Below are 23155 nucleotides of genomic sequence, written 5' to 3'. Positions count from 1 at the left end.
ATCCACCTGCCTCGGTCTCCCAAAGTGCTGGGATTATAGGCATGGGCCACTGTGCCCGGCTGGTCTCTGATACGTCTAAGCTATGAACCATTAGGTAAGTTTCTGTCCATCTCTGAGCCCCATCTATGAAAGACTCGTAGGGAGGTTGAAATTGCACCACATGTACAATATCTGGCCCAATGTAGGAAATGTATAAATGTTAGCTTCATCCCCCAGGGAAGCCCACTGAGATCCACATGAGACCTTTGTCTGTGTCTCCCCATAATGTGACCTTTAGAAGTTGCCAATGGCCCACCCAATACCCAACCATGATTTTTCTGAGATAATCTGCCCGAGATGTGTGAGAGGAAACGTGAAGAAGGCAGTCAGGAGGATTCACTCTTGGGGGAGCTGGGTGGGATCCTATCTCCTCCTACATCCAGAGCATGCAGGCTCTATTTAGATACAAAGGGGTGGGATTGGGTTCCTGGGGAGAAATTGAGCCCCTTTGATTTTGCGGTTCTCTGGGTCTAAATCTGGCAGCTTCTTGGCTATCCACCCCCAGGCTTTGTGATTGGTTGGCTGTGGTTGGTGGGGGGCGGGCAGGAAGCTGCTGGTGGAGCTGCAGCATCCTTCAGTCTCAGGCCCCCGGGAGGGGGAGGGGAAAGAACCAGGGCTGAGCTGTGGAGGGAAGAGGAGCCATTTCTCTCCACCTACTGCAACCTCCGTGCTCACAGCTCACGTTTCACCAGAATCCAGGGGCCTGGTCGGCTTAGGAATCTACAATGCTGGATATTTTCATCCTGATGTTCTTTGCCATCATAGGCCTGGTCATTCTGTCCTACATTATCTATCTGCTCTAGTGGCCTGGAGCTGCGGCCGGAGCCTGCTGGAGAACAGCTCAGAAGGAAGGATGGAGCTGAATGGCCGAGTGCCCTGCTTGCTGACGCACCGGTGGATTTTTGCTTCTGCTGTTATCTCGGGTATTGATTCAAAAAAAAAAGAAAAGAAAAAAAGAAAGAGTTTGCTTTCCTATTTTCTTTCTCAGACCACTCTGAAAAGAATAAGAAATGCCAGCTTCTTTCTTTGGGACCTAATTTAAAATAAGACTTTAAAAATTACAAATAAAATCCACAATGTAAAGGATTTTTAGGCAGAATGGGTTGGGAATGATGGATGTGGAGGGGAGGGACTATTATTTCCTAACTTCTTCTTCAAGTTAGCTGCTCAAACTCAAGTTGTCTATTTTCTTCCGGTAATTAAAGGTAAAACACATCTTTGCATGTCAGCATACTTGCAACATAGTTGTTTACAACTATGCTTGTATAATTGCATTACTTAATTATTGACTCATTCTTATTTGAGGGTGAGACAGCAAATAAATTTTACTTGGGGTGGGGTTTTCGGGGAGATGTCCAACTGTGGGATTTGGTGGAGAGGAGGGAGGAACTCCTGGTACTTTGCAGCTGTCCCCATCTGAGACTTTTTATTTCTGGGTTTCTTACAGCTCCTGGTCTCTCCAGTCCAACAAGAGGCCTCTCATCCACAGAAGCAGTCCTGCTGCCCAGCAGACCTCTTTCAGAGCCTTCCAGACATGGCTGACCCCTGGCATGCAAGGGGCTTTTTAAGCTGAGAGGCACTTGGCTGGGACATCAGGAATTCATGGACATGGCTGGCAGATACTGCATATGTTTGAGCTGTAGAGGAGATTGAGAACAGAAAGTTGAAATGGAGACTTATTAAAGTTACCGTGGAGAACTGCTCAAAAATTCATTTTGAATTAAGGAAACTTAAATTCATTTTAAGTTTCCTTAGATCTAAATGCAACTGCACGTTACACTCAAATATGTTCCTTCCTTCTCACACACAGGACTCCCTTGTGAAACTCAAGGGGAAGTTCAAGTTGTCCATCTTCATCTATGAAGTAGTCACTTTATCACTGTCTTTACAGATTGCACAATCTGGGGTTTTGTGGTTTCTCTTGTCTCACTCTCCAGCCAGGAAGAACTTGTCATTTGAGTTTTTAAAATGTATAATTTCTTCCCCACCTCAAACCACTTGTATCCCAGTTTCTCATTTAAAGGGAGAAATGGTTATATAGTCCTCATCTTTGCACCTGATTGAATTATAAATGATAGAAACAAGATGGCTATACTTATTTAGGAAAAATCTCTTACCCCAAAATGAGTGTGTGTGCGTGTGTGTGTGTGTGTGTGTGTGTGTATGTATGTATGTGTGTGTTTTAATCAAAGATCTTTTCTGGAAAAAAAAAAAAACTTTCCACATAGTTCTCTGACCCATTAGAGTTGAAGAAACTATATATTTTGGGATTCGGAGTAGAATTGGCCTGCAAATCTGGGGTGTTTATTCCTTTTACAAATCTATCGTAATTGTTCTACATTTAATTTTCCCTTCTTGCTTAAAAGTAAACAAGGAAAGTTAGGAGTGGTGGCTCATGCCTGTAATCCCAGCACTTTGGGAGGCGGAGGCGGGCGGATCACCTGAGGTCAGGAGTTGGGAGACCAGCCTGGCTAACATGGTGAAACTCCATCTCTACTAAAAATACAAAAATTAGTCAGGCGCGTTAGTGCGCGCCTGTAGTCCCAGCTACCCGGTAGGCTGAGGCCAAAGAATCGCTTGAACCCGGGAGGCAGAGGTTGCAGTGAGCCGAGATCATGTCACTGCACTCCAGCCTGGGAGACATAGCGAGACTCCATCTCAAATAGATCTAAAATAAATAAATAAACAAGGAGGAAGATTAGTTTTTAGTAATAACATTGTGTCCAATTTCCATGTTTTAAAACAAAAATTGAGGCATTATATGTCACAATTGAAATGGAAAAGTTGTGTTTAAAAATTATGGACAAGGCTGGGCACAGTGGCTCACGCCTGTAATCCCAGCACTTTCGGAGGCCAAGGCAGGAGGATCACTTGAGGTCAGGAGTTTGAGTCCAGTCTGACCAACGTGGTGAAACCCTGTCTCTACTAAAAATACAAAAATTAGCTGGTGTGGTGGCAGGTGCCTGTAATCCCAGCTACTCAGGAGGCTGAGGCAGGAGAATCGCTTGAACCTGGGAGGCAGAGGTTGCCGTGAGCCGAGATCACACCTCTGCACTCCAGCCTAGGTGACACAGCAAGACCCCATCTCAAAAAAAAAATAATAAAAACATAAAAATTATGGACAAGAAAAAACACTATTCTGGAAGCTTTGTTTTGGTAACAAATTATGTGACCTTTCATAAGTCATTTAAACTTTAGGGCTAGGCCAGGTGCTATGGTGCACGCCTACAGTCCCAGCATTTAGGGAAGTAGAAGCAGGAGGATAGCTTAAGGCCGGGAATTCCAGACCAGCCCAGGCAATATAGCGAGACCCCCATCTCCATAAAAATAAAAAATAAAATAAAAATAAGTAAATACATAAACTTTAAGTCTTCTGTTTATTCTATCAAATGAAAGTGTTAGGCCAAGGTCGCATTATCTCTTTGGAAACTACATCATTGAGAACAGAGTTCCCATGGAACGAACTCTTAATAGTTCGCTGGTAGTCCCCCTTTTCTGAATATTCTCCCCAACATGACATTTTATAACGAAAATTTAACTGCAAAACTTTTTTTTTTCACCAACAGCCAGATTTTGATGAGAAAATGGCCATATTTATTTACTCCAAATATATATTATGTCTGTGATAATTTGCCTAAACTGTTTAAGGAATATTAACAAGTATGATACTGCATCGTGGTATGTAGCAAAAAGATAGGTAATCTGACATACATGGATGCAAGAAGCATGGCTGTGAACCTGGATATATTTAGAAATGATCTTCAGTGGAGTCCTTGACGTGACATTTTCCACTAAAATATTCTTCTAACTCTGGTATATCTTAGTGTTTCAAACTATAATTTCCCTCTTCAAGCCAAGACAGCAGCTCTACATCCTCACCTAGGTAATTCAGGCAAGCACCAGTATTTTGGAGGGGTCCAAATTAGAGTTAGTTATGATGGTATAGATCTTTAAGGTATAGTCTAACCAAGCTTGCTCTGGTCTTTTGTGACATCAAGGCTTCTCAGTCTGTATTCATATAAAGTTGAAACAACTAATCAATTCAGTGAAAAAAAAAATCAGCAGATTTCACTCATACACTGGTGATATATACCACTGGTATTGGGTACAGTGTAAGGAGAGAAGATTACCCATCTCTTCAGTTGCTTGTAAAATATGATTTAAGAAAATAATACATTTTGGAAAAAATGTATGACTTTGTGCTTGTATTTATGCAACAATATGCTAGCTTATAACAGAGTTTTACTGTGTTATTTTGATAGTTGTTTAAATTTTACATTTAAGCTATCTGTATTTTGGCATCCCAAAACATAATAAAACACTGAAAAAAGTTACTTCTGTAATATAAGGTTTTGTATAAATTTTATAAATCTGTGTCATAGGGTAATTTTGTCCAATAAAATGTCAATGAGATAAAAACCACTCTGAATAATTATAAATTACTTAGAAAAAATCGTGACAATGCTAAGAATCATTACACTAATACCTGCTTTCTTGATGAAAACAGGGGGTTTGTAGGGAAGAATGATGTATTTTATTTATTTTTTGTTTTTTGAGACAGAGTTTCGCTCTTGTCACGCAGGCTGGAGTGCAATGGCATGATCTTGGCTCACTGCAACCTCCGCCTCCTGGATTCAAGCGATTCTCCTGCCTCAGCCTTCCGAGTGGCTGGGACCACAGGCGTGCACCCCCCATGCCTGGCTAATTTTTGTATTTTTTAAAGTAGGGACGGGTTTTCATTATGTTGGCCAGGTTGGTTTGGAACTCCTGACCTCAAGCTATCTGCTTGCCTCAGCCTCCCAAAGTGCTGGGATTACAGGTGTGAGCCACTGTGCCTGGCCAAAATATAATTTTGATTTTAAATTACTCAAAAATAATGGGACTTTTCCTTAGTAAGGCATCAAAGCACAACTGAAGTGGAAAATTGTCTTTGTAAATTACATGCTTTGCCTTTATCAAACTATAAATATTTTCAAAGCCTAGAGTGGCCTCTTCTAAGTCAGTTTCGTGCCCATCTATTTTAAACAAAAATAAAACCAAAGTCATATATTAAGAGGGGAACAGAAAAAGCCATTGACACAACTTCCATTATAAAATCAAACACACTAAGGCAGATACATTAGAAATGTTTAAGAACATCTTTGTACTTAAAATTTAAACTGTGAGACTGCCAGGTGTGGTGGTGGCTCACGTCTGTAATCCTAGCACTTTGGAAGGCCGAAGCAGGTAGGTCACTTGAGGTCAGGAGTTGGAGACCAGACTGGCCAACATGGTGAAACCCCATCTCTACTGAAAATACAAAATTAGCCGGGCAAGGTGGCACATGCCTGTAATCCCAGCTACTCAGGAGGCTGAGGCAGGATTATTACTTGAACCCAGAAGGTGGAGGTCGTAGTGGGCCAAGATCGTGCCACTGCACTCCAGCCTGGGTGACAGAGAGAGATTCGGTCTCAACAAAACAAAACAAAACAAAACAAAACAAAACAAAACAAAAAACAAAACAAAACAAAACAAAATACAGGCTGGGAGCGGTGGCTCATGCCTGTAATCCCAGCACTTTGGGAGGCTGAGGTGGGCGGATCACGAGGTCAGGAGTTCGAGACCAGCCTGGCCAACATGGTGAAACCCCGTCTTTACTAAAAATACAAAAAAAAAAAAAAAAAAAAAAAAAGCTGGGCATGGTGGCACGTGCCTGTAACTCCCAGCTGCTCAGGAGGCTGAGGCAGGAGAATTGCTCAAACCCAGGAGGCGGAGTTTGCAGTAAGCCGAGATTGCACCATTGCACTCCAGCCAGGTGGCAGAGCAAGACTATGTCTCGAAAAAACAAAAAACAAACAAACAAAACAAAAAGCAAACAAAAAAACACCATAAGAGGCCGGGCACTGTGCTTCACGCCTATAATCTCAGCACTTCGGGTGGCCGAGGTGGGGCAGATCACCTGAAGTCAGGGGTTTGAGACCGGCCTTTCCAACAAAGTGAAACCCCAGCTCTACTAAAAATATAAAAATTAGCCAGGCATGGTGGTGTGTACCTGTGGTCCCAGCTACTCAGGAGGCTGAGGCAGGAAAATCGCTTAAACCTGGGAGGCAGAGGTTTCAGTACAAGATCGCACCACTGAACTCCAGCCTGGGTGACAGACTCTGTCTCAAAAAAACACTGTAAGATCTTATAGTCATGGGAAATTGCAGTTAATCCACAATATTTAATTACATATTTTATTTTTTGAAACTGATACTAAGCGGCTGGGCGCAGTGGCTCACGCTTGTAATCCCAGCACTTTGGGAGGCCGAGGCGGGCAGATCACGAGGTCAGGAGATCGAGACCACGGTGAAACCCCGTCTCTACTAAAAATACAAAAAAAAAATTAGCCAGGCGTGGTGGCGGGCGCCTGTAGTCCCAGCTACTCGGAGAGGCTGAGGCAGGAGAATGGCGTGAACCTGGGAGGCGGAGCTTGCAGTGAGCCGAGATTGCGCCACTGCACTCCAGCCTGGGCGACAGAGCGAGACTCCATCTCAAAAAAAAAAAAAAAAAAAGAAACTGATATTAAGCTATGATAATTGTAGCATTTCTAGTTTAGCAGCAATTGGAATATTCATTGCTTACGGATTTAATCACTGAATTAAATAGCAGAACAGTGCAGAATACTGTTCTATAGATTGTTTATGAATTATTGCTAGTAAATGAAATTATTTAATTTTATATGTTAATATTAATTTTTTTTTTTTGAGATGGAGTCTTGCTCTGTCGCCCAGGCTGGAGCGCAGTGGCGCGATCTCGGCTCACTGCAAGCTCCGCCTCCCGGGTTCACACCATTCTCCTGCCTCAGCCTCCTGAGTAGCTGGGACTACAGATGCCCATCACCGCACCTGGCTAAATTTTTTTGTATTTTTAGTAGAGATGGGGTTTCACTGTGGTCTTGATCTCCTGACCTCGTGACCCACCCGCCTCGGCCTCCCAAAGTGCTGGGATTACAGGCGTGAGCCACCGCACCCAGCCAATATTAATATTAAGTGTAAGTATACACATACATAAATATACAGCTAATTACAATATTTATATTAAGACATTTCATTTTTTTGATCATGATAGAGCTGTAACTAACAGCTTAAATGAAGATAAGTTCCCTCACAAAAAGCTCAATGACTTGCATAATGACAAACTCTGAACAAGATGGAATGTTTTCAATTTTAACATAGTTTTATTAATATAGTAAATAAACAAAATTTAGCAAATATCAAATATTTAGTATCAAAGAAATTTTACCATAAAAATAATACTTCTGAAATAGCAATGCATATTTTCGTTATACATACCTTTAAGAAAGTGATCTCGGAATGTCTACAAGTATTACTATTTTAATTTAAGTCTTTCAAAGGCCAAATCGTTGCGGTTTGTGGGATTCTTTTTTCAGTCTCTAGTTATTAGAGGAATTTTCTGGAGTTATATTTTTCTTTTTTTTTTTTCAATCTTGCCCTTAAATGGAATATATTTGTTTTCTTGATGAAAAGAATGCAATCTTAGTCCTTTGGAATTTTTTTTCTTTTTTAACCTGGAGAAGACTGTTCAATGCAGCTATCTTTCAGGTCACCTTTCCTAGCTTAGTAATGCCTCAAAAACCAAGGAGCATATGTCCGTATCCTGATTTCTTACAGGTTTCACAGTTACCTGCTAGTGGAAGTGCTACAGAAGTCACATTGTTAGTAAGATATCCAATAACCAAAGAGGCTTTTGTAATAGCCTTATTTTTACCCTTCACAATATTTATTGACATAAAAATCTGAAATCATACAATTGAGTACTATGTGCATAAAGAGGTTAACCTTTTAGTAATAATCACAAAGAGGTTAGTGTTTTTTATTCATTGACATAAGATGGTATTTCCAGCTGCACCTTCTGTTGGGTATCTCATAATTGGCATGAGAAGGAATCCTCCAAAAAAGTGTTAAAGTTTCATAGTTTCACAAGATACAGAGAGTTTATCACAAGTTGTACATTTTCAATTAGTTTCTAAGGAAGATAGCATCATTAGTTTCTTAGTACTATTATGGTGCATGGTGTGTGTAGACATAATAATAAAGATAATGTGTTATTGAACTTGCCTTCTACAGGGAGTAAAAAATCATTCTACAAATCAAAGTCAAAGGAGGCTAAGGAAATCATTACAAAAAGGAAAAAGGAGCTGGGCACCCAGGTCTGCTAATTTAAGCCAATCTTTTTTTTTTTGAGTCGGAGTCTTGCTCTGTCGCCCAGGCTGGAGTGCAATGGCGTGATCTCGGCTCACTGCAACCTCCGCCTCCCGGGTTCAAGCAATTCTCCTGCCTCAGCATCCCAGCTAGCTATTACAGGCGCCCGCCACCATGTCGGGCTAATTTTTGTATTTTTAGTAGAGACAGGGTTTCACCACGTTGGCTAGGCTGGTCTCTTGGCCAGGCTTGTCTCGAACTCCTGACCTTGTGATCTGCCGCCTCGGCCTCCCAAAGTGCTGGGATTACAGGCGTGAGTCACCGCACCCAGCAGCCAATCTTCTACTTTAAAAAACAGTACAGGCTAAATTATCTGACTTGTTAGTACTTTACATAGTTATGTTGTTATGACTGTTCCAGAGTTAGTGAGAAATTGACAGTCTCCTAATGTTTTTAAACTATTCATTTTCCAAATGCTCTTTTTTTGTGACAATGTGACTGTCTATACCATCACTTAAACATTGTTAATAATGGTAATAACAACATATGCTTTTAAAAGTTAATTTCCCCTTTAAAATTTGACATTACACTTTATTCCTCATGACAAAGGTATTCGGCAAAAAAGAATGGACCACTGAATTGAAAAAACTCCAAATTTGGTCATAAATATTATTTATATGTTTTAACAATTTTTTTTTCTTTTTTCTTTTTTTTTTTTTTGAGACGGAGTCTCGCTCTGTCGCCCAGGCTGGAGTGCAGTGGCGCAATCTCGGCTCACTGCAAGCTCCGCCTCCTGGGTTCACGCCATTCTCCTGCCTCAGCCTCCCGAGTAGCTGGGACTACAGGTGCCTGCCAACACGCCCGGCTAATTTTTTGTATTTTTAGTAGAGACGGGGTTTCACCGTGTTAGCCAGGATGGTCTCGATCTCCTGACCTCGTGATCTGCCCGCCTCGGCCTCCCAAAGTGCTGGAATTATAGGCTTGAGCCACCGTGCCCGGCCTGTTTTAACAATTGAATGGACAATTTGTCAGCTTGCTTTTTATTGGTGGCAGAATGACACAGTTTATTTCCTGCACCCAAAGAATGAATCAAACTTTTTATGTTCCAATTTTTTGGTAAGGATGATATAATAATCTCACAATTATTGAGAATAATGAAATAAATAATGCTTTTTTTAATTACAGCAGCAGTCATGTCAGTTCAAGTGTATAAAGAAGATTCAAAACCCAGACCAAATACGTTTTACATGCTTCTTTTGTAAACTTGCTAAAACTAATTGCTGTGGAGACTGGGATAATTCAAGGAATTCAAGGAAACTTTACAATGCCAAATTCCTTTCTCTAAGGAAATGAAATCTAGAATCCGTTTAGTAAAATATTAAAAATATTCACTATTGCTGGGCATGGTGACTTACACCTGTAATCCTAGCACTTTGGGAGGCTGAGGCAGGTGGATAACCTGAGGTCAGGAGTTTGAGACCAGCCTGGCCAACATGGCAAAACCCTGTCTCTACTAATGATACAAAAAAATTAGCCGGGTATGGTGGCACACATCTGTAGTCCCAGCTACTGGGAAGGCTGAGGCAGAAGAATCGCATGAAGCAGAGAGGCAGAAGTTGCAGTGAGCCAAGATCACACCACTGCACTCCAGCCTGGGCAACAGAGTGAGACTCCATCTCAAAAAAAAAAAAAAAAAAAATTTCACTATTTATATTTAAATATTTTACTTTTTTTTCCTTATTTTTTCTTTCCCTCACAGATAGTTGAAGAGGTATATTCTTAACTTGGAATAATCAAATAATCAATGTTTTGATAGATCTATGCTTTTTGCAAGCATGTATAGGAAAAAAGAGAGGGGAAAATGAAAAAACTAAGGTATTTTATACTCTGATATCTGCCAACTTTTAATCTTTATAATTCAATTCCATGTATAATTCAACTGAGGGTGAATTATTAAATTGAGAAGAAGAAAATGAAACCAGGATAAAAGCAAGAACTTTGTTTTTGCATAAATATGCTAATAAAAAATTGGAGAAAAAAATTCCTGCCACCAATGGAATTACAGTTGGAAAATCCATCTAAGAAAGACAGTTAAACTTCTCACCCTCCAGAAATGAAGGTGAGTGCCTTTACTACTGAAATACAATAAAATCCTGTTTTCACAATTTGTATTTTCTCCACAATTTTCACTCTTCCTCAGTCCTATTCATCTCTCACTGAGTCCCTCTTACCAAACATTAGAGAATTTCCCACAATTTACACCCTACTTCTGCAGATACTTTCCATATCTTCTAGTGTTTCTTTCCTTCATCAGCTCCAAAGTTGAGTTAAATCAAGAGCTTGGGTAAAGAAGGCCAGCCTCTGACAAGTCCAGGTGGAAGCAATGTGTCTTCAGAAGTAAAGTGCTCAAACCCAAGGAGAAAAAAATGGGATGGGAGATCCAGGAGGACTCCAGCATTATTTCAGCCCTGTCAAGTACTATTATTATCTACTTTAATAGTAAAAGTAAAAGCAGTAGTGACAGATGCTAGTCAGGCTGAAACAGTCCTGCAGATTCTCGGAATCTATATACTTGAGTGAAGAGAACCGAACCCCACTCTCTCATGGGCTGCTGTAAACCACCCATACTTTTAGTTTCCTTTGTCAAATCTCATTTTTTTGTTTTGTTTTGTTTTGTTTAGAAACAGGGTCTCGGCCAGGCGCGGTGGCTCACGCTTGTAATCCCAGCACTTTGGGAGACCGAGGCGGGTGGATCACGAGGTCAGGAAATCGAGACCACGGTGAAACCCCGTCTCTACTAAAAATACAAAAAAATTAGCCGGGCGTGGTGGCGGGCGCCTGTAGTCCCAGCTACTCAGAGAGGCTGAGGCAGGAGAATGGCGTGAACCCGGGAGGCGGAGCTCGCAGTGAGCCGAGATAGCGCCACTGCACTCCAGCCTGGGCGACAGAGCGAGACTCCGTCTCAAAAAAAAAAAAAAAAAAAAAAAAAAAAAGAAACAGGGTCTCACTCTGTCACCAGGCTGGAGTGCAATGGTGCAATCATAACTCACTGCAGCCTCCAACTCTTGGACTCAAGGGATCCTCCTGCCTCAGCCTCCAAAATTGTTGGGATTACAGGTGTGAGCCACTGTGCCCAGCCAAATCTCACTTTTTAAGATAGGGAGAAAAGCTTTAGGAAGAAGTAAAAACTATTTGTAAAGATTATTCTGGCTATTTTCTTGCATTTTATTTTTCTCTTATTTGCTACATTTTATTTGAATCCCCAGTAAAAGATGATTTGATTGTATTGAGACAACATATACCTTCCTGTATGTATAGACTTTTTGTATGATTATCTTAAAGAAGGAAATATATGTCTCTGTGTGTGTGTCTGTATATATATATAGACATATATATATAGACACATATGTATACTTTGTTTTTTATCCATTAGTTCATGTAAAACATGAACAAAATATAATGTTCTTTGTAAGCATATGCCAAGAAGGTAGTAAAAACTGTGATTTGTATTCTACACATTCCAAAACACCATATTGCAAATCTTCACAAAACATTCTGAGCTATGTCTATACAACTTAAACAAAGTGAACATACACACTATTTAGTGAATTTGGGTCTAACTATAAAATGGAATTTTCTCTTGCTTCAAAAATGCACACATACAGTTTGGCTGGTCCCAGATTCTTGAACAGCTAACATTCTATTTTGGTTTGGTGTTAGGTTGACTAAAACCTGGAGAGGCAGACCTTGTTTTCCAGAGAAATCTCAGTACATTCTTGAGTCTGCCTGTTATTTTTATATTGATAATGATGTAAGTAGTTGCTTCTAAAATTCTATCCAGCTTTTGAATTCTTAGGTTACTTAGATGATAAAAAGTCCCATGGATGCTATTTTTTGAGTGAAAAAGTAGCACTCTTCTAATCGTTTGTTCAGTGAGGTTCTCTAAAGGCAAGGCTTTCTGAGGATTTAGGTAGACAGAGGAGTATTCATGGTCAAATACAGGACCTCCTTATGGAAGTTAGCCTGAGCATGTACAAGATGGAACAAATTCAAAAAGCTTCTGTCATCTTCATCATGGTCTCCTATATGCCATACATAGTAGGGAAAAGAAAATGACAGTTAAAATGTTAAGTATATAATTTATTTTATTAATTAATTTAATTTTTGAGATGGAGTCTCCCTCTATTGGTCAGGCTGGAATGCAGTGGTGCCATCTCGGCTCACTGCAACCTCTGCCTCCTGGGTTCAAGCGATTCTCCTTCCTCAGCCTCCTGAGTAGCTGGGATTACAGGCATGCACCACATGGCTAATTTTTGTATTTTTAGTAGAGACGAGGTCTCTCCATGTTGGCCAGGCTAGTTTCAAACTCCTGACCTCAGGTGATCCGCCCGCCTTATACGTAAACATATATAATTTATTTGAAACATAAGATGTTCTAATTTTCCCTAGTAATATTTATTTATTTATTTATTTTTGAGACAGCGTCTCCCTGTGTCGCCCAGGCTGGAGTGCAGTGGCACAATCTTGGCTCACTGCAAGCTCTGCCTCCCGGGTTCAAGCGATTCTCCTGCCTCAGCCTCCCGAGTAGCTGGGACTACAGGCGCCTGCCATCACGCCCAGCTAATTTTTTTGTATTTTTAGTAGAGACGGGGTTTCACCGTGTTAGCCAGGATGGTCGCGACCTCCTGACCTTGTGATCCGCCCGCCTCGGCCTCCCAAAGTGCTGGGATTATAGGCATGAGCCACCACGCCCGGCCTTCCCTAGTAATATTTAAACAGAAGACTTTTTGTTAGTGACTTTACTAAGTCAAGTTAACTACTGAAATCATGGAATTATATAAGAACAGTAGATTAGAAGTCAGAAGAAAAGCATGCTCATCCATGCTTTATTGCTTCTAACTTTGAGACCTTAGTAAGTCAGGTAACTTCTCTAAGCCTTAGTTTTCTTATCTGTAAAATAGGGTTAATTATCATGTTGGTTACTTAATAAAGCTGTAAAATAATATTTACAAATATATTTTTATGCTAGTGACAGTTGGTAAGTGAGCAAGTTAAATTTTTTTGCTGTGCAAAATTGAAAGTGGTTCCTTTCAAAGCAGACTCTTCAACTTTATATTCTCCATTAAAACCAATACTAGATTTTTAAAGTGACAAAAGCCAGGAACTAAATATATTGCAAGGAAAAACAAACAAACAAGAAGTCTGCTCCCTCTATTTATTGTTAGCTTTTTTTTTTTTAAGTCAACATAGAAATAGCTTTTTTTTTTCTATTCTTGGACTGTTAGAGAAAAATATCTCTGTTTTAGGTGGAGACCAGAGCACATTTTTACGCACACCTATGCACCAAGTACATTCCTACTCACCAGACATAATTGATTGCAGCATTTCCATTATAACACATGCAAATGCATTTGCCACATCCTGCAGGAAGTTATTTCTTTCCACTGGAGTGCTAAAGACTTTGCAGACTTTTTGCATCATTTTAACTGTCCAATCCATGCAGTATAGTTCTTTCTCACACACCTGATTTAGACATATAAAGCATTGTAAACCTTCATGTGAAGAAAGCTATAGAATTTGAAAATGGTGAACAATGATGAACAATGATAGTTTGTGATTTTACATAATTTATGATACCTGACACCATACTGAGTCTATACATGGGAAATGCTCTTGTATCTAATACTATTTTGCTTTCAAATGGTACAATTTTAATAGGAAAAAAGTATGAAGTAAATACAAACCTAATTTAAGATTATCATAGAATATTATTTACTAATGAAATAACTAATATTGAAAACAGGCCAGGCACGGTGGCTCATGCCTGTAATCCCAGAATTTTGGGAGGCCAAGGTGGGCAGATCACCTGAGGTCAGGAGTTCAAGACCAGCCTGGCCAACATGGTGAAACCCTGTCTCTATTAAAACACAAAAATTAGCCAGACATGGTGGTGAGCACCTATAATCCCACCTACTCAGGAGGCTGAGGCAGGAGAATCACTTGAACTCAGGAGGCGGAGGATGCAGTGAGCAGAGACCATACCACTGCACTCCAGCCTGGGGGACAGAGCCAGACTCCGTCTCAAAAAAAAAAAAAAAAAAAATATATATATATATATATATATTGAAAACAGTTACTGAACATAGAAAAAAAAATTCTGCTCATTTACTCATTCAATAAACATTTATTGAACACCTGCTAGGGGCTGAAGATAGAATGACAAACCATAAAGACATGGCTCTATTTTCAAGAAGTCCAATGAGGGAGACAGACAAATGGGCAATTTCAATAAGCAAGAGAATTCTATGGTATTGTCGACTTTCCATCTTGAGAATTTTAGGGAATATTTGTTTCTTCATTATTGAAAAGATAAATATTTAAAGATTACATGTTCCTAGCTAAAACTGACTGAAAAGTACAAGGTTTCTTTACTAACATCCTTAATTGCCAATTTAACTCACATAGCCAAATAAATAATGCATATTATTAAAATAAACTGTATAGTAGTGTAACTAAATAATAGCACTGTGATAGGAAAGATCTATTGACTATTTATTATGTGTAAAGTACTGTACTAGGAACTATGAAAGAAATAAGTGACACAGTACTGGATTTCAAAGAGCTTGCAGTCTATTTTGGGAGATGACCTACCCCACACATACAGTGGCTTAAGGACACTAATAGTAAATGAAGATAGAGAAGACAAATCAGAGGCAATTCAGAGAACTTTCATGATCAGAATTGACATGTTAATCAGAGAAGGCTTTCTAGAGAAGGCTTCCCCACCCCTAGTGATTTTCTCTTCATTACATTTGCTATAGTGCTGCCAAAATGATCTGCCAAAAACACAAAGCCAATTATGTCTCTCCCCTTCATAAAACTTTTCAGTAGTTCCCTATTAGAAAATGGGTTCAAGCTCCACAGAATGGCCCACAAAACCCTTCCTTACCTAGCCTCTCCCTTCATGTCTTCTAACCTCACCTCCTGCTACTCTTCGGCAGATTCTACCCTTCAGAAATCATACTGAACTGCTTACAGTGTCCTGAATACAGTCACATGATCCCATTTTTCTTCTGCCTTGAATAATCTGCTGCCACCCTCTATCTGCCTGGTGAACTCCTATTTATTCATTTACTTATTTATTTTTTAGAGACAGGGTCTCCCTCTGCTATGCAGACTGAAGTGCAGTGGCGTGACCATAGCTCACTGCAGCTTCAAACTCCTGGGCTCAAGTGATCCTCCTGCCTCAGCCTTCTGAGTAACTAGGACAACAGGCACACACCACCACACCCAGCTAGTTTTATTTTATGTTTTGTAGAATTGAGGCTTTCCCTATATTTCCCAGGATGGTCTTGAACTCCTGGCCTCAAGTGATCCTCCGGGCTCAGCCTCCCAAAGAGCTGGGATTATAGACATGAACCAATGCACTCAGCCTTTTATTTAATTAATTTATTTTTTGAGATCAGATTTCATTCTATTGCTCAGGCTAGAGTGCAGTGGTGCTATCTTGGCTCACTACAGCCTTGACCACCTAGACTCAAGTGATCTTCCCACGTTAGCTCCTGAGTAGCTGAGCTCACAGGCATGCGTGCCACAACTCCTGGCTAATTTTTAAATTTTTATATTTTTTATTATTTATTTATTTTTTTTTTTTTGAGACAGCGTCTCACTGTGTCACCTAGGCTGGAGTGCGGTGGCATGATCTGCTCACTGCAACCTCCGCTTGCCGGGCTCAAGTGATTCTCCTGCCTCAGCCTCCCGAGTAGCTGGGATTACAGGCACCTGCCACCACACCTGGCTAATTTTTGTATTTTTAGTAGAGTCAGCATTTCACCACATTGGCCAGGCTAGTTTCGAACCCCTGACCTCAGGTGATCTGCCTGCCTCAGTCTCCTAAAGTGCTGGGATTAAAGGCAGGAGCCATCATGCCCGGCCAATTTTTAAACATTTTTATTGTAGAGACAGGGTCTTGCTGTGTTTTCCAGGCTGCTCTCAAACTCCTGGGCTCAAGAATCTCATAATTTATGGCCCATAGTAAGCACTCAATACAAATTTGTGTTAAATGAATATTAAATAAATATAATATTTTATATATATGTATGTATGTGTATATGTATGTGTGTGTGTGCATGTGTGTGTGTGAGAGGGGAGAGGGTCTCGTTCTGTTGCCCAGACTGGAGTACAGTGGCACAATTTTGGTTCACTGTAACCTTAAACTCCCAGGCTCAATCAATCCTCCCACCTCAGCCTCCTGAGTAGCTGGGACCAAAGATGTTGCCAACACACCCAGCTAATTTTTGTATTTTTTTTGTAGAGACAGGTTTTGCCATGTTGCCCAGGCTAGTCTTGAACTCCTGGGCTCAAGTGATCCTCCTGTCTCAGCCTCTCAAAGTGCTGGGTTTACAGGTGTGAGCCATCCTGTCCAGCCTAAATATATTTTTAAGACTTTTTATTTTGAAACATTTTGTCTACACAAAATTAGAGAGAATAATATAATAAACTCCCAGTACTCATTTCCCAGTTTCAATAATTATCAATCTTATTTCAACTCTATCTCCATTTACTCCCAAGTCCTCTCCTCAACCCACCCCCACAGTGATTATTTTGAAGTAAATCAAATAGGATGCTTTTTTTAACATGGAATTTTTTTAAAAAGAATATAACTTAGCAGAACTGTATAATGAAAATCCAGACTTGAAGTGGGGAGAGGTTAATAGAAGGGATGATTCCAAGTATTATAGTTTATGACATATTTTAATATTAGGCCAGGTGCAGTGGCTCACACCTGTAATCCCAGCACTTTGGGAGGCCAAGGCGGGCAGATCATGAGGTCAGGAGTTCGAGACCAGCCTAGCCAGCATAATGAAACCCCATCTCTACTAAAAATACAAAAATTAGCTGGGGCATAGTGGTGCATGCCTCTAGTCCCAGCTACTCAGGAGGCTGAGGCAGGAGAATTGCTTGAACACGGGAGGCGGAAGTTGCAGTGAGCCGAGATTGCACCACTGCACTCCAGCCTGGACAAAAGAGTGAGATTGTCTCAAGAAACAAAACAAAATAAAACATATGTTTTAATATTTTGAAAAAGAAACATTAAAAATATATACTTCAATACTCATTTTTACAAAATGTTTTGTTCACATTTCAGTTCCTTCAGGGCAGCTCCCTGGTAGGTCAATTGTAGTGTTAAAAAACTTGCTAGAGAAAAACTTATTTTTACTTACCAAAGCCAAAAAGACTATGAGCCTTGCCAGTTCAATGGTCTGTCCATTCACAGCTTTACTAGCCATGAAAGTGAAACAGATGTTGTTTCCACTTAGCATTAGGAGACGTGCATTATTCTCTAGAAGCCACTCACGGGGAACCACTTTTATTAGAGGAAGAACCATTATTTAATGAGAAATCACACAACAGCTATAGTAAATACCATTAAGTACATGCAATATTTTATCACTTTATTGGAAATACAATTAGTGCCAAGGGAAATGCTCAGAAAAAAATGCTCTAGTTTTCCAATTATGGTATTCAGTCAGAGACAGGTTATTTCCATGTCATGGAGGCTCTTACAAATGTACTAATAATATAAACAAAGCAATTCTCCTACACATAGGTCAGCAGGCAAAGTGTTCTAATCCTGTGCAAGGAAAGCATCCTTGTAAACTTTAGAATCTAAAGGATTATGCAGGAATAGGAATAATTGTTTCACCTCTCCTTTACTCACAGAAGAGGGCTTCTTACAGAACCTAGGAGGGTGTTTCTGAGAATTTACAACATGGGAGTAATTGAGCTAATTAAACGAAGAGGCTTTCAAATAATAATAATAATAAATGTTTATTATAAAATTGGCAAGCAAAGGAAAGTAAGTTGATTATATGCATTCTCTTCAAACATAATGCCAAACTCTTTAAATATTTTAGAGCATTCAGTGATTTCCAACAGGCACATCATTTGTTACCTGTAGAATTATCCTTACAATTTTATAACTGCATTTTAACAATAAATTCTATTATTCTATGTTAGTAAATATATTTTTTACCTGATAGTTCATTTACAAGACTGATAACATCATCTGCTGTCCACTCTTTAGTGTTAGCGTCATATAGTAACTTAATGGCATCAGCCAAACCTTTCAGACTGAATTCATCTGTCGGTTCTTCTATCATTTTCTGCCAAACCACCTGTCCTGAATTGAAACAAAAACGAGCCTATGACAGAATAGTTGGCTTTGTGATAAAGACTTGTTTAAAAAGGAAAGTGAATTGTATAATGGAATCCCATTACTTATACAAGATACTTTCATTTTAACTTTCAAAACAAGAAATCAATTCTGGTAATAGTATAGATTTGAACGTCTCTGGCTGGGCATAGTGGCTCATGCCTGTAATCCCAGCACTTTAGGAGGCCGAGGTAGGAGGATCACTTGAGGTAGGGAGTTTGAGACCAGCCTGGCCAATATGGTGAAACTCCATCTCTACTAAAAATATAAAAATTAGCCAGGCATGGTGGTGCACGCCTGTAGTCCCAGCTACTCAGGAGGCTGAGGCACGAGAATCGCTTGAACCTGGGAGGCGGAGGTTGCAGTGAGTGGAGATTGGGCCACTGAACTCCAGCCTGGGTGACACAGCGAGACTCTGTCTCAAAAAAAAAATATATGTGTGTGTGTGTGTGTGTGTGTGTACGCTTCTTGGCCAGGCACAGTGGCTCATGTATGTAATTCTAGCACTTGGGAAGGCCAAGGTGGGAGGATCACTTGAGCCCATGAGTTTGAGAGCAACCTGGGTACCAAAGTGGGACCCTGCAGGAGATCGAGACCATCCTGGATAACACGGTGAAACCCCATCTTTACCAAAAATACAAAAATTTGGCCAGGCGCGGTGGCTCACGTCTGTAATCCCAGCGCTTTGGGAGGCCGAGGTAGGCGGATCACAAGGTCAGGAGATTGAGACCATTCTGGCTAACATGGTGAAACCCCATCTCTACTAAAAATACAAAAAATTAGCCAGGCGTGGTGGTGGGTGCCTGTAGTCCCAGCTACTTGGGTGGCTGAGGCAGGAGAATGGTGTGAACCCGGGAATCAGAGCTCACAGTGAGCCAAGATTGCGCCACTGCACTCCAGCCTGGGTGACAGAGCAAGACTCCGTTTAAAAAAAAAAAAAAATACAAAAAATTAGCTGGATGTGGTAGCACGCACCTGCAGTCCCAGCTACTTGGGAGGCTGAGGCAGGAGAATCGCTTGAACCCGGGAGGTGGAGGTTGCATGATCGCACCACTGTGTGCATGCGTGCATGTATATGTGTGTGGGTATAATATATGCTTCCTAAATATATATATGCTTCCCAAAGTAAAAATAATGAACCAGTTATGTTACACCCCTGAAAAATGAGTGCTCACCATCTTGAGGAGATATTGGCCCAAAGATGATATACAGTAATCTTGCCTGATTCACCATTGGCCATGGTTTTAATATTCGTGTCAACCAAAAAGCAGAATCACTTCGATGTGTCCAATGATCAAGGAGGACATTCCTACAGAAGAGTCTGATTCTTAATTCCAGTTTTCGGGCACTTCCTATGAAGACAAAAGAATTGTAAATCATTCTTCGTAGAAAGGCTGCTGTGCATATTGAATAGTGATCAAAGCCACTTATTAATCATTATGGTTAGTGATAGTAAACTAGGTTTCTAAACAGGAAGTAACCAAGAGATTATCTATTCTTAAACTTCCCTAACTTCATAATTTGTCTATCTACTTACTTACTCTTACTTTCCTGATTTATAGTCAATATTTTGAATAATGGGTCAATCAATCAAAAGACATGCTTAAGCTTACCAGACTCTTGTACAATTTTGGATTTAAAAAGAAAGAAATGCAGAGAAAGGTCAAAGACATACATCATTAATATACTTTGTACTGAAAGTGTCACTTCATTTTCCTCTATGAAAATTTTATGGCCAGGTGCAGTGACTCATGTCTGTAATGCCAGCACTTTGTGAAGCCGAGGTGGGAGGATCACTCGAGGTCAGGAGTTCAAGACCAGCCTGGCCAACATGGCGAAACCCTGTCTCTACTAAAAATACAAAAAATTGGCTGGGTGCGGTGGCTCACGCCTGTAATCCCAGCACTTTGGGAGGCTGAGGCGGGCAGATCACGAGGTCAGGAGATCGAGACCATCCTGGCTAACACGGTGAAACCCCGTCTCTACTAAAAATACAAAAAATAAGCCAGGCGTGATGGTGGGCGCCTGTAGTCCCAGCTACTTGGGAGGCTGAGGCAGGAGAATGGCGTGAACCCAGGAGGTGGAGCTTGCAGTGAGCCAAGATCGCGCCACTGCACTCCAGCCTCGGTGACAGAGCAAGACTCCGTCTCAAAAAAAAAAAAAAAAAAAAATATATATATATATATATATATTTATATATAAATTAGCAGGCAGCGGTGGTGGCACATGCCTGTGATCCCAGCTACTCAGGAGGCTGAGACAGGAGAATCACTTGAACCTGGGAGACAGAGGTGGCAGCGAGCTGAGATCTCACCACTGCACTCCAGCCTGGGTGACAGAGCTAGACTTTGTCTCAACAACAACAAAAAAAGAAAATGTTATGTTGCTGTTGTTGATAGATATGGGGTCTTGCTCTGTCACCCAAGCTGGAGTGCAGTGGCGTGACTGATCATAGCTCACTACAACCTTGAACTCCTGAGCTCAAGCAATCCTCCCACCTCAGCCTCCCTAGTAGCTGGGACCACAGGCTAATTTTATTTTTTGTAGCGACAGAGGTTTCACTATATTGTTCAGGCTGGTTTTGAACTCCTGGCCTCAAGTGATCTTCCCACCTTAGCCTCCCAAAGTGTTGAGATTACAAAGCATGAGTTACCACACTCGGATATAAAAATTTTAAATTAACGGCCGGGCGCGGTGGCTCATGCCTATAATCCCAGCCCTTTGGGAGGCTGAGGCGGGTAGATCATGAGGTCAGCAGATCGAGACCATCCTGGCTAACACGGTGAAATCCCGTCTCTACTAAAAATACACAAAAATTAGCCGGGTGTGGTGGCGGGCGCCTGTAGTCCCAGCTTCTCAGGAGGCTGAGGCAGAAGAATGGGTGTGAACCCAGGCGGCAGAGCTTGCAGTGAGCTGAGATCATACCACTGCACTCTAGCCTGGGCGACAGAGCCAGAATCTGTCTCCAAAAAAAAAAAAAAAAAAATTTAGATTAACATAGGACTAAACATTTAGATTAACATAGGACTACTTTTTCAAAAGCTTTATTGAGATATAAATCACATACCATACAATTTACCCATTTAAAGTGTACAATTCAATGGTTTTTAGTATATTCACGATACATGCAGCCATCACCACAGCCAATTTTAGAACATTTTTGTCACTTCAAAAAGACATCCTGTTCTTTTTGCTATCATCCTGTTATCTCTCTGTCCTTTACCACCCCCAGCCCTAAGCAACCAATATTCTACTTTCCATCTCCATGGATTTCCCTATTCTGGATTTTTTTTTTTTTTTTTGAGACAAGAGTCTTGCTCGTCACCCAGGCTGGAGTGCAGTGGTGCGTCTCAGCTCACTGCAACCTCTGTCTCCCGGGTTCAAGCAATGCTCCTGTCTCAGCCTCCTGAGTATCTGGGATCACAGGTGCTCCTCACCATGCCTGGCTAATTTTTTTGTATTTTTAGTAGACATGGGGTTTTGCCATGTTGGCCAGGCTGGTGTCGAACTCTTGACCTCAGGTGATCCACCTGCCTCGGCCTCCCAAAGTGCTGGGATTACAGGTGTGAGCCACCACGCCCTTCCCCTATTCTGGATTTTTATAGGAATGAAATCATATAGTATGTGGCATTTTGTGACTGGCTTATTTCACCTAATACAGTGTTTTCAAGGTTCATCCATGTTGTAGCATGTATCAGCACTTCATTCTTTTTTTTTCCTTCAACTTTTAAGTTCAGAGGTACATGTGCAAGATGTGCAGGTTACACAGGTAAACGTGTACCATGATAGTTTGCTGCACAGATCATCCCATCACTTAGATATTTATTGGTTTATTTTTATTATACTTTAAGTTCTGGGATACATGGGCATAACGTGCAGGTTTGTTACATAGGTATACATGTGCCATGGTGGATTGCTGCACCTATCAACCCACCATCTACATTAGGTATTTCTCCTAATATTATCCCTTCCCTTGCCCCCATCACCTAGATATTAAGCCCAGCATCTATTAGCTATTCTTCCTGATGTTCTCCCTCCCCCAACTCCCACAGCACTTCATTCTTTTTAATGGCCAAATAATATTCTATGGTATGGATGTACTACTACATTTTGTTTATCTATTGACCCACTGATGGACATCTGAAATGTTTCCATCTTTTGGCTACTATGAATAATGCTGCTATTAACATTCATGTAGGCCAGGCATGGTGGCTCATGCCTATAATCCCAGCACTTTGGGAGGCTGAGACAGGCAGATCACTTGAGCCCAGAAGTTTGAGACCAGGCTGGACAACATGGTGAAACCCTATCTCTATAAAAAATACCAGAAAAATCAGCTGGGCATGGTGGTATGTGCCTGTAGTCCCAGCTACTCGGGAGGCTGAGGTTGGAGGATTGCTTGAGCCCAGGAAGTGGAGGTTGCAGTGAGCCAAGATCATACCTCTGCACTTCAGCCTGGGTGATAGAGCCAGACCCTGTCTCAAAACAAAACAAAACAAAACAACAACAAAACCATTCATGCACAAGTTTCTGTGTGGTCATATGCTTTCATTTCTCCTGGGGCTATATACCTAGAGGTGAAATTGATGGATCATATAACTCTATGTTTAATCATGTGAGAAACTGTCAGACTATTTTGCAAAGTGACTGCACCATTTTACATTCCCGCCAGCAATATATGAGGATTTTTGTCACATTCTAACTAACACTTATTATC

The 23155-nt window shown here is 40.8% G+C and overlaps 1 protein-coding gene and 1 long non-coding RNA gene across 2 annotated transcripts in view; one reads left to right on the top strand and one right to left on the bottom strand.

Annotated features, from left to right (window-relative positions):
* Nucleotides 1–235: 235 nt before the first annotated feature.
* On the top strand, nt 236–4461 carry LOC100598756. The gene is made up of 2 exons (XR_001113586.2): nt 236–962; nt 1487–4461. It is a non-coding gene; the product is annotated as an uncharacterized LOC100598756 (long non-coding RNA).
* A 6970-nt stretch (nt 4462–11431) lies between these two features.
* The window catches only part of FBXO47 (F-box protein 47), a 30512-nt gene continuing 18788 nt past the window's right edge, over nt 11432–23155 (bottom strand). The window contains exons 7-11 of the mRNA XM_030799484.1: nt 19614–19790; nt 18259–18405; nt 17447–17589; nt 13586–13745; nt 11432–12304 (exon numbers count right to left, since the gene is read on the bottom strand). Coding sequence (XP_030655344.1) covers nt 12189–12304; nt 13586–13745; nt 17447–17589; nt 18259–18405; nt 19614–19790 — 743 coding nt within the window. The 3' untranslated portion in view covers nt 11432–12188. The remainder of the gene's footprint in view (nt 12305–13585; nt 13746–17446; nt 17590–18258; nt 18406–19613; nt 19791–23155) is intronic.

The sequence above is a fragment of the Nomascus leucogenys genome, chromosome 19 (genome assembly GCF_006542625.1).
Source record: "Nomascus leucogenys isolate Asia chromosome 19, Asia_NLE_v1, whole genome shotgun sequence".
NCBI lineage: Eukaryota > Metazoa > Chordata > Mammalia > Primates > Hylobatidae > Nomascus > Nomascus leucogenys.
Note: the sequence above shows the minus strand (reverse complement) of the source record. Positions and strands in the feature narration are given on the sequence as shown.